Source organism: Odontomachus brunneus, unplaced genomic scaffold (genome assembly GCF_010583005.1).
Source record: "Odontomachus brunneus isolate Ranch 3 - 2012 unplaced genomic scaffold, Obru_v1 Obru_scaffold_042, whole genome shotgun sequence".
In the NCBI taxonomy this organism is placed as follows: Eukaryota; Metazoa; Arthropoda; class Insecta; order Hymenoptera; family Formicidae; genus Odontomachus; species Odontomachus brunneus.
Window position 1 is genome coordinate 525,582 of NW_022639492.1, and position 12,633 is coordinate 538,214.

The window sequence follows — 12,633 nt, forward strand, 5'->3', positions numbered from 1 at the left end:
TATATATATATATATATATATATATATATATATATATATATATATATATATATAAGTTTAGCCCACAGAAATATAAACTTTATTTCACAAAAATAAGTTTCGTTTTTCAGAAATAAACTTTATATCTCACAAATAAACTTTTCAAATACTTTTTCTCAGTATATGACAACTATGCCAAGTTGGAAAAAATTTGTTACATTATAGAGGTTCTACGTATGCTTGCACAAATAATACAATTAAGTGTCCCAGGAACGATACAGAAAAGAAGTGCAATCTTGAAATTTTTATTACGCATTGTCAGCTCAATTAACTTTTGCATCATGTATATATTATGTATGTTTATTTTATGTATTTAGTCTAATAACATAAAATAACATATATTGCAGGTCTTACATTTGTCAAACGCTAGAGCCTCCTTGAGCGGAGGAAAGAGAATTAAGAATAACCCAGGCAATATGCTTTACTCACCCGTATTTCGCATACTGGTGCATTTCTCTATTTGCGATTAAGCGATCCCTTGGTTCGCGAATGAATCTTGGATAAATTGATTTGAATTATATCCTTCGGAGAATATTATTTGAATTATTTCTTTCTTTTATATTTTGTTCCTATTTCTTGTTATATTCTCTAAAGTATCATCGTGTCTTCCTAGAGAGGGACTTCGCCGTGACCGACGGTGCACGCCTACGCGACGTTCTCGTAGTATATCTATTCGATACACTGCAAAAATACACACAACTCGCGCGCTAGAATGCCGGACAATGAGACGGTCTGTTGCCAGGGCCTCGTCTAACGATTCAACCGGCAGTATGACGAATCTCGAGAGCGAGCGCAGGTAATTACGGCTCAAAGTTTCTTAGGAAGTCCACGGACAGCTGTCGGCTTACACCGCCAAGAATAAACCGGTTGTACACCCGCGAACTGGTGCGTCAGCCAGTTCCTTACCGGTTCGAACCACGCGGAACGCATTCGTGGCGCGTCTTTACGCGAACGGATACGCGCCTCCCTCTTTTCTTTCTTCCTTCTTTTTTCGCACATCGCAACTGCCGACACGCGGACCGAACAGCTGATACGGCTGACACGGCTTGTCGAGTTCAGCGGTTTGATTGGGACCTGGTGTTTCCAACCGCGGAAATTTTTCCTCGTTGCGAAAGAGATGCTCAAGTTGTGAGAGAAATTGCCTCGGAAAGTTTCCATCGATCACGTACCGTAAGTTAAGTGACATGTTTATATCAAATGCATATAAGCAAGTTGCATTTCAGCTTTTCCGTATACTTATCACGTAAAAAAGCGAAAAAGGATTGATAGTCGTGCTGGCATGAATGGTTGTGGTGCACACATTAACGCAATAAGAAATGTGCGCGGTCGTACACTGATAGAAAAAAATATCTAACATATAAAAAAATATTTTTTCGACGGAACAATAACATATTTAAACTAATAAATTTGTTTAAGTCTAAACGCTTTTATTTAAATTGAATAAACAATTGCTTTCATGAAAAGCTGAGGTTTAAGGAAAATATATATTTTTATTCTAGAAAAATATTTCACATTAATATAAATATTTTATACTAATGTGTGTATAAATTATATATTATATATATATATATATATATATATATATATATATATATATATATATATATAACCTATCGAATAAATATCCCTTATTTCTTAGATATTTTTTCTCTCAGTGTATTTACTAATTAAAAAATTGCCTATGCGCGCAAATAAACTCAATACTGTCGATGTATTTTGTAATCCTGTTTTTGTAATTATTCTATACTGGCGATCTCTTCAAATTCTGTTATTATATTACCTATTATTATATTTGTGAAGAGCTACAATATATAAAATCATGGCTAATAGAATTGTTATTATATTATGCATTGGTATCTATAATAATTATATCTGGGCTATACTTTTCTGATTTTCCCAAATGACGATAAAAAGTGACCTAATATTCAAGATACGAAAGAACAAATTGGCCCAAGTTTTACTAAAATAATGTGGTTCTCTTCAAGAATAAAACGTTCTGTTTGCTCATCGCAGGACAATTTGTCAAACAACAAAGTAGAGAAAGACGCACCGTGACTTAGCTTAGAGTCCCTTCAATTTGTGCAACGTGTACTTTGTGATCAAACAACGTCTCGTAACGATGTCACTTGAAAAAGCTAATCGCCAATCTCAAATAAGCAAACACACAGGGATTCCGACAACTTTGACGATGCAATATGAGAATAATTTCTGAGAATAGTTTCATTTCAAATGAAGTAATAATAAAAACTAGAAATCGCTACAAGAAGCTATTAATTCTCGAGATAATTATGATAATTAATTCTGATAAAGCTATATGGAAATGACAAAGCTGTATGAGAAGTGTTAAACTTTCAAACGAACATAGAACGTATAGTAATACGTATAGAATGAAAACATTATGTTATATGAAAATTTTATCAATTCGTTGATAACAATGTTTTTTCTCGACGTTTACTGTTAATATATAGAAACATATGTTGTGACGCTTTTGCTTATAATTTACACTTACGTAGAAGTCTTGCTAGTCTTTTCGAAATGTATTATTTTTAGTAAGTTATAGACTCATTAATTTAATAAGGCGAAAATTTAATAGAAGTACTCATTTTCGCCTCATTCAAAAACGCCTGAAAAACATATAAAAGATATTCAAATAACATGTAAAAGACGTGTGAAACATCTTTCAAGGTATGTAAAGACATGTAAAAAATTCTGACGTATTTAAGACAACTTTTAAAAATTTGTGCTGCTTGGATTTATTATTTATGAAAAGAATAAATTTGTTAAATCGTGTCGCCGAAGTTATCGGAATAGGGCCTCACAAACTCTTTTTTTGCTTAAAACTCTTTATTTTATTTTACTTATTTTACTTGGAACTTTTACTTTTACTTAAAGGAATGTCAAAAATGTTAAAAATATTAATTACAATAGATTTTAATGTACGATTGTATTGATTTTAATGTACGATTTTTAATATACGAAAATTTCAATTGTGATTATTTTATAATGCTATTCTATAAATTCTGTGTTCATAAAAGCACTCGTGAAGAGTCCATATGTGATAATAAAAACTAACATTATTATTTTATTATGCATTAATATATATTGCAATTACTTTTTATTACTATTTGGTTTTTTCCTATTCATATCCCTATTTGTACATTCCCATGCGTTTTTTTCCTATTTTCCGAAAAAAAATGATAAAAAGTAACATAGCATTTAAGGTGCGAAAGAATGGATAAAGATGGTAATTTAGACATTAGCTAAAATAATGTGTTTTTTTTAAAGCTAATGTTCGATTATGATGATTTATTGTTGGACAGAGTTAACAACACACATCATAATAAAGTAAACTTTAGAAATGCACACTTTGACTATTGCAACATAAATTATTTAAATTGTTACGAAACACGATTATTTAACCGTTTACTGTAAACACTCAGGCACTTTTAGTCGGATATTGAGCATACGGAATTGTTTAATTACAAATATGAATGATATACCAATTATATAGAAATTATATAGAACTGACATACCGCAAAATAATTTGAAAAGGTACGTGAGATAATTTGAAGAGAAATGAGATCCACCGAACTTCTCACTCGCTTTTTACCCGTCCACGCTTGAGTTTCGCGATTAATCGCGCATATACATGCAGGTTACAAGCCGACACTCCCGTGATCGCCAGTCCGACCGGTTTGATTTTATCGCGCGTGTCGCCGGTACGACGCAATGCCAAGAACTGCGGCCGGTTTGAACCGGATTTCTAGATCAGCTCGTTGCCGTGTTCCGTGTAGGTAGGTTTCGATCTCATTCAGCGGTAGCAGCCTTCTATACCGACCATCCGCTCGAATAGCTCGAACGGACAGCAGCTATCGACGGAGAACTCCCGGTCGATTGTGTCATCGGGAGTGAGCGACCCGCGAAACCGGTCGCAGAAGCAATATTTTACTCGCGGACTTTCACGAGGTGTCTTCAGAGGAACTATACCCTATGACGCATTCCGTACCTCGACCGTACCGATCCCTTCTCCGCGAAAATTTGTTGGAGCGTCGGAATTTCCTTCTCAGCGACCTCCTCACATTCAACATTCATATCTTTGATTTCCCCCCGCTGTTCTGCTTGCTAACTGTATATATTCAGTGCGCTCGAGTCTAGCGAACGAACACCTGCATTTTTTAATCATTTTAATCGATACAGAAGTCTGATGATACATGACACACCCATTGTGCGCAGGTAGAATTCATCAAACTGAAAACACAAAATTCTTTCCATTCTATTTCGCAAATAAGCACGTTAAAATTCGAGATATTAATGAGATTGGTAAATAATTATGCACACGTGCGATACGATAGATGATAGATATGAGTTGATAGATATATGCTTACACCTTAGATCGAACTAAATAAGAAAATCCCATACGCAGGAAAAATAACTGCGTCAGTATAATTGAATTTTCTTTGCTATTTGGAAACCAGATGAAAAACTCGGTTATAGGTTGAACAAAAAGATTCCTGTTGTTGGTTATAGGAGGTTTCTGCTTAGCCAATTGTGATCTCAACCGAGTTTTAATGCAGCTGAATGTTTTCAGATGAATGTTTTCGGTTACAGTAATAGAAATATTACTTCTTGTCAGTGAATCTTTCATGTCCTCATCCAATTACCCGAATTGAAATTGTTTTTCCCGTGTATCATTTTACAAATAACCACGTAGATTTTTAGTTACTAATTAAGGAAAATGAATGCATTATTCCGCATAGTCAAACACCAATCTTTTTTAATTAGTAGCTAAAAATGTACCATTTACTAAAATGGTAGAGGACTTTTTTGTTTGACTTAATGTGTAAGCACACGACGGCAGATGCCTTTATCACAGCTCATCTACCGTTATTCGTGATCATTGGATAATTCAAATTTTCACGTGGTTGTTTCCAAAATAGTAAAGGGAAATTTTGTATTTAGTTTATTAAGTGCTATCTACACTGAGAAAAATTATCCGATAAAAAATTAACAAATGGATATTTCCGATCAAAATATCGATGAATTTTTGTATCCGATCAGAAAACATTCGATGAAAAATATCTATTCATAATTTTTTGATCGGTTTATCTGATGAAATGCCATTATGAATGAAAGTATCCAATTCAATTTAATCGGATATTCTTATCGGTTATAAGAATTGATTGGAATTTGATCAGAAATATCCCTTTGTTAATTTCTTATTGGATAATTTCTATCAGTGTACATACAATGAGAATGTTGAATATCTTCTATACCTGTACCTTTTTTGTATCCTACCAGTACCTGTTTACAGATGGAAAGTGTCATACCAAATCAAGTTACATTAGGAATAGAATTGTTATAAAATTGTTAGGTCCTAAAACTCTGAAAAGTGATCCAAAGAGATTCGAATCGAACAGCGCGGTTCGCTGTTCGACACAGAGATCGTTACGTATCTCTAGAATTCATGTAGATATTGAAAATGAATTCACTGCAAAATGTGTACACTTACCTCATATTATAAGAGGCGACAGCTGTCGCAAGATCGGACGCCGCGAGAGCGGACAACGATCCATCGAAATCAGCGGCGAGGTGTTCCGCCAGTTCCTCCACCTGAGTGGACCAGCCTTGACCGGAGCCATTGCTTCCGATGGATCCTGAAACAGAGACCATGCTATGAATTTCTTCCTTCTATGTTCTCAATAAAATCTTTGTTTTATATCGTAACAATCTAAATGACTGCATCGACGCATGGAGAGAATTATCGATGTTTGAAAGATTCGCTGTTTATTTATTCTTTTACAAGGAGATGCCACAACCTGCTAAATCGATTTCTGAACGAGACATAGCACGTTCGCTAGCTGTGATGTTAAACATCAATATTCTAATTAAGATTTGTGCCAATAGGCCTTTGTTTGTAAGAAATTATAATATAAAGTTTGGGTTGCGGGACTGTATCACGGATATGGCTAAAAATGCGAGTGTCTTTCAGCGAGGCGGTATGGCCAAATTGAGGCTTCCACGTCGGGAATTTTTGAGCCAGAAGCGAGCGTTTGAAACCCGGCGACGAAGTTAGAGTTATCCCTGTACGGTGTTTTTTTTTTCTTACTTTAGGACATATAATTAATGTTTTTCGAATATGATACATTTGTTTTGCATATGTCTCGTTTTTATGTTATTAATCAGGGGTAATTAGGGAAGTGTCAAACTTTTAACGCAAACACGAATATAGACACATATTTTGCATTGCTTACAATAAAATATATATTTTAGTACATTACTTTCGTATGAAAACATTGTATACAACATTGTCATATAATAAAATATTGTCATATAATAAAACATTGTCATATAATAAAACGTTGTCATATAATAAAACATTGTCATATAATAAAACATTGTCATATAATAAAATATTGTTATATGATAAAACATTGTCATATAGTAAAACATTGTCATATAATAAAACTTATACGCTATCATATAATAATATTTTATTATATGACAATGTTTTATTATATGACAATGTTTTATTATTTGACAATGTTGTATACAATGTTTTCATACGAAAGTGATGTACTAAAATATATATTTTATTGTAAGCAAATATGTCTATATTCGTATGTGTGTCTATATTCGTATTTACGAATATAGTGTATTTACGAATTATGTGTCTATATACGTTAAACAAGCCTGACACTTCCCTAATTACCCCTGATTAATAACATAAAAACGAGACATATGCAAAACAAATGTATCATATTCGAAAAACATTAATTATATGTCCTAAAGTAAGAAAAAAAAAACACCGTACAGGGATAACTCTAACTTCGTCGCCGGGTTTCAAACGCTCGCTTCTGGCTCAAAAATTCCCGACGTGGAAGCCTCAATCTGTTTGGCCATACCGTCTCGCTGAAAGATACTCGCATTTTTAGCCATATCCGTGATACAGTCCCGCTACCCAATTTTTATACAATAATTTCTCACAAACAAAGGCCCATTGGCACAAACACCAATTAAGGTGTTGATGCTTAACATCGCAGCTAGCGAACGTGCTATATCTCGTTCAGAAGTCGATTTAGCAGGTTGTGGCATCTCCTTGTTAGTTTGATTCGATATTCTCAGCGTTTATTAAATTTGCTTTTATTTTTTATCGGAACAGTGATATCAAGTCTTGAGTTTTTCTCAATTTTGAGAAAAATTCCAATATAGATTCAAGATTTCTTTGTTGCCTTCTTTAACTCTCCGATAGGAACAGTGTATTTATTTCGTAACGCAAATAGTCGCAAAGTTTCAGAGATACAATCCAATTTTTCTCGTAAATATAATTATAAAATGTTCATGTCTATAATATTTAACATACATATAATATTTTCGCATATATATATATATATCTATCTATCTATCTATATATATATTGAGAGAAAAATATCTAAAAAATATTAAATATTTATTCATTGATTATTAATAACGTATTGACTTACACTAATATAAAAAATATATTTTTTTTAAATAAGAAAATATACACTTTCTTAAAGCTTTAAAGAAGCCTTAGTTTTTCATGAAAACGATTGTTCATTCTATTTGAATAAAAGAATGTAGATTTAAATATAAATAAACATGTTATTAGTGCCCCCAAATAAATATTTACTATCTTTTAGATACTTTTTCTCTAAGTATAAAATAGAAATGTTTTGTATTAGACCTATTGATGAAATAAGTTATTAGATTTTCCGGTTGTAGTAACAAAACGCTAATGATTCTCAAATACTACAATACAAATCTAGATCAGACGATATATATTCCGGCTCCACTATAAATATTAGAAATTTGAAGTACGAAACTGTCAGATATTGCACCTATCAGGGACAGATAATTCTACAGAGAGGGAGACCTACAGAGAGCCGCGTCGAAAGTAAACCGCGAAATCGACGACTTATATTTCACTGTTCCATGCCAATCTACATCACTACATCGTCACGTCGGCACTGCCGAAGTGATAGCAGCACGCAGCGTGCAGCTCCTTGCTTTTGACGCCGTACCGCCTTGCACGCCGTTGTAACCGATATGAAACTGATGATGCATTGCGGACGGCCTCTCCTTCGTCTCTTGATCGACGATGTGACGGCGCCGATTCTTGGCGGCAACGGGGGGATAACGTCGACCCTGCAGCAACGACACCCTCGATCTGTCGACCTCACACCACTTCATCCTATTTCAGACGCGATGTGGATCACCTAGGCAGCAATACACCACCGTAACTCACACTACGTGCACCTTCGCGAAGATTCGCCAATATGGTGCGAGCCTGACACCAGACTCGTCTCTCTTTCTTTCTCTCCCTCTGCCTCTGTGTCTCACTCTCTTTCTCTCTATTCTCGGTTAAGCTAATCTGCAATACACTGCATGTGTATGTAGCCGAGTTATCAGCCCAGCTGACCACGTGGGCGAAAAGGCGTCGGACGTAAGAAGACGGGGCGCACAAGTTTGTCGATCAGTCTCGAGGTGGTCTTCGACAAAGCGACGTCATCCGAATCGCACACGTCGTGTCATCACCCATGGGCCTTGGCAGCTAATCAGCAATGACAATATCGAACGTGAATATCGCACTGGGACGTCTTGTGTCCCTCTTTGAGTTTTGTTGACCCGACGAACTCCCGTTCGAATATTTCAGACATATCACGCATCTGGCGTCGAACGCCGAATCCTAAGAATACCTGCTGCCGCGTCATGTTGTGCTCTTTGTAAATGAGCTCTTAGTCATCATGTATGCGTAATAACGAAAACGTTTCGGATGCGTCTTCAAGTAAAGCAGAAACATCCGTAGTATCGTACGACACATGGACCCGTTGTGGCTACGACAGTGCCCGAGAGGTCGTTTGGCCACGACCTTTAGGAAGATATATCTATGTTAACGACTACATGATAGTGACGATCGACTCGAGCCGTTGCACATTTACAAGCGATGTATTCTTTACATTGCTGTACACCAACGTGAAACATTTCTTGCGAATACAAGAGAGAAAAAGAGAGCTGAGAGAATGAGATTTTCTCACTATGAACATTTCGAGGGAAGATTCTGACTTACAATTCACTGATGACGTTTAATTGAAATTTCGAAGAGGTGCCATGCGATGCGAATAAAAAATTACGAATTGTACACATATATGTGCACGCGTACATTGATTTCTGAACCCTTCAACACACTTTGTCGTTCCAGAATTTGCAAGGACACAAATGTTGTCGGGTTAGACGATTGTCCATTGCCCCGACGAAATTTTACCGTCAGTATCGATCCGGTCGCTTTTCATTGTTCTTGATTAGCGTGACAATCGTTGATCAGTTGCTTCCTCCAAGACGCTTCCACTAAGAGAACTATGAGAGACCGCATTCCGCCAGCTCGTTTGTTTCTTTTTGCGGCGACTGGCCGATATGACGCATGAGTGAATTATCAAGTGCCGCCTGTGATACTCCAGTACATTAACAACATGGGTTTCGCACGACGTAAACCAAATGCAGACGGTGGACGCAGGGGTAATCCGCCGCCGGCGAGAATCCGCCTTATTCAGACTCGCGATATGCGACAGCACGTCGATAAGCGCTACTAACCCGAGACCAAATAATTCGCGCACAATAGAACATCGCGTGCGAAATGGGTGTGTAACTCTTAGCGTGCAAATATTTGTTGACAGGCGCGGGCGCGGGAGCTACTAACCGTCTCTTCGGACATGCTTCTTCTCGAGTTCCGCGATATGCTGCAACGGTTCCACGGAGCGACGCTTCAAATTGCTCTGCTCACAACTCGGCGAGGACCCGACAGGTGAGAGCTGCTGCGGCGAGCCGCCGTTCAGATGTGTCCGATCACCGGCGATCGGCGAGCCCTTCGGCGAGTTGTGCTTTTCTTGCCACAGGGGGTTTTGCGGACTGTGGTATCCCATTGTAGTCTGCAATAGCAATATCACGATTGTCTTTAAAGTCGTCCGAAAAGGACGTAAAATTCTAGGCTTGATAGGAATCGGTAGGTCAAAGGAAGCTGACTCAGATAGCCGAAAAAATAGGGGGTCATTATGAATTTTTTTCAAAGAAAAGAACATAATATAGCGTTTGGACCATACTATTAATCACTGTGTTTTAAGTACGTATAAAAATATATAAAAAAAATTAAATTATTAAATTAAAGTATTCAAAGAAAATTATTTAAAAAGAATTATTTAAAGAAAATTAAAAGAATTATTTAAAGAAAAAATTAAAATCCTGCTCAAATTGTTTTCTGTTAAGTGGAGCGTCGCCTCGAATTGGTGAACAACATTACTGCAAAATTTCCAAAATTAGTATTTTCCCAGGATATTGTATAGAAAAGAAAGAGAAAAAAATAACTTGTAACTTCAAAATGCCATAACAATTTCTGCATATAACAAAGGTTATGAAAGGTTTATCCTCCAGTGCAAATTTTTAATACAGTTTTTAAATTTTCATGTCTTACTTGTTTCACATTATTACACGAGCTATAATGTTGCTCACCAATTAGAAGTACTCGAGAATATCGCATCCAGCACAAAAAACTTGGACGAAATCTCAATTTTTTCAATAGTTTTTGTACTTAAAACAATATGGTAAATAGTTCAAATTCTATACTAATGTCTTTATTTTTTTTTAATTTGTAAAAATCTATTGTTTTTTCATTATAGCCGCAATGAAATTAGAGAACTTTGCACTTGATTTAATTTAAAAGTCAGTGTTATTTTGATATGTTAATTATCATTTAAGCAAAACTCACAAAAAGATAAATACGAGTTAACTCATGGTTGGCGCATAGAACAAAGTTATTTCTTCGCACGTCACCCACGAGATAACTCGAATTTCACAGTCAATGTATGACAAATTAATCAAATCACTAAATTATATATATATATATATATATATATATATATATATATATATATATATATTAAAGGCTCTGAAGGTATACCTAATTACGCCAGCTAATTAAAGGAAAAATAAATTATTAATTAAATCAAACTAATTTTGAATTTGGCAATTAAATTAATTCCGGCAAAAGTGAGAATAGCAAAGATTTTTCACACACATACAAATATTGCCCCAAATTCAAAAAGAAAAAAAGATCAAGATTAATGAGTCTAAGAGAAAAGATTAAATTGGAAGGCATTGTACTTTAAGTGTAATTAGACAGTACACAACGTAAAGTTAAATTTTTTAAGTTTCCCCCGGTATCACAGCTCTTTTATTCTGGTCATGAACGACGAGTATTCCTAAAACGGATCACGCATATGATCACAACGGTGACGACTACTTCACGCACCTGTTGAGGGCCGGTTACGACGTCACACCTGCTCGAACGAGCCGGCGACAGTTGCTCGTACGTCGGAGACGACGTGTTGCTGAACCACATTGTCCCGTTCAGAGTTTCCGGGCCGCCGTCCATGATTAGTTGGAGCTCCATTCGATGGCCTTCAACCTCGGGGTACACGTGATCGCGCCGATTGTCCTCGGGGGTAGTGTGTATCACCTATAGCTTAAACTACGACGCTAACGGACTCGTCTACGGGGGCGGATTTCCGGGCAAGACGAGTATCCACGTTAATCTTAGCTTTCAGATCTATGAAAGGGGTCGATCCTCGATCCCAGGAGCACCTTCTCTTTGCCGACTCGACTCCTCAGAACCCGCTCCTCGTGGATGCGAGAGGGTAAACGCGTTTTTTTTTCCGATTCACGAGAATTACGACTATGAGTTTCGCTATACGACTATACCAAATGTTTCTAGGCTAATCCGTCTCAAGAAGGTTCGAGAAAATTTCGTGGCTGGTACAGCCTCGTGGTACAAGCTTGACCAGAAGCGACGAGTCCGCGCTGATCTCAGATCGACGATTTTCCGTTCCGGGGGTTGCGCTTGTTCCCTTCTGCCCAGCCGCGAAGAGTGCTCATTCCCCTTTCGCGAGTACCTCTCGTATCTATCGTGACAGATGACCGCGCTGTCCTGCTGTGCGCCCACGTGGATACTCCCCCTCCCTCGGCCCGGATCTTCGGTGTGCCCGGAGATGTACGGTGCATCACCCGACCTACGGTGATTCAGGGCCGAGTACGCGCGCTGGCTAGCCTCTCTTAGAACATCACGAAGAAGCTGTTGTACAGTTTCTTGATGCCGGTGGTCTCGCGCTGCCGGTGCGTTTCCAAGAGTGCGCAGCCTCGCGATTTGAGCGACAAAAAACGCGAAAAGACGACGAACGCGTCCTCGAATATCATCGCCACGCCCTGGCTGCAACGCATCTTGTTCCTAGTTGTGTCGGAGACCTGCTGCCGTTTCGGCGGAGAACCTCCTCCTCCTCCTGCGGACAACAGACGCAAGTGATCAAGTAGATGAGTGCAATTAGCTTGGTAACCGAGGCCGTGCGCTTAGACAGCGGCTCCTCTCACATCATGTCCGCCATTCTATCCTGTTTATTCAAATTTAGAAAGAAAAAAACACAATGATTACCCGATGCGTCAACTGCTATTAATCAAAACTGATTGCATTGATATTGTGCTGTGTAGCCATACGTCATTATTGCAAGAAATACTTGTAATTACTCAATACATCGA

At 37.2% G+C, this 12,633-nt stretch overlaps 1 protein-coding gene across 3 annotated transcripts in view; it reads right to left on the reverse strand.

The window, feature by feature from the left end:
- LOC116844561 (transcription factor CP2-like protein 1) overlaps positions 1 to 12,154 on the reverse strand; it is a 37,718-nt gene extending 25,564 nt beyond the window's left edge. For all 3 annotated transcript variants that reach the window (XM_032816245.1, XM_032816244.1, XM_032816243.1), the window contains exons 1-3: positions 11,357 to 12,154; positions 9,752 to 9,980; positions 5,549 to 5,693 (exon numbers count right to left, since the gene is read on the reverse strand). In XM_032816245.1, coding sequence (XP_032672136.1) covers positions 5,549 to 5,693; positions 9,752 to 9,980; positions 11,357 to 11,497 — 515 coding nt within the window. In that variant the 5' untranslated portion in view covers positions 11,498 to 12,154. The remainder of the gene's footprint in view (positions 1 to 5,548; positions 5,694 to 9,751; positions 9,981 to 11,356) is intronic.
- Positions 12,155 to 12,633: the final 479 nt, after the last annotated feature.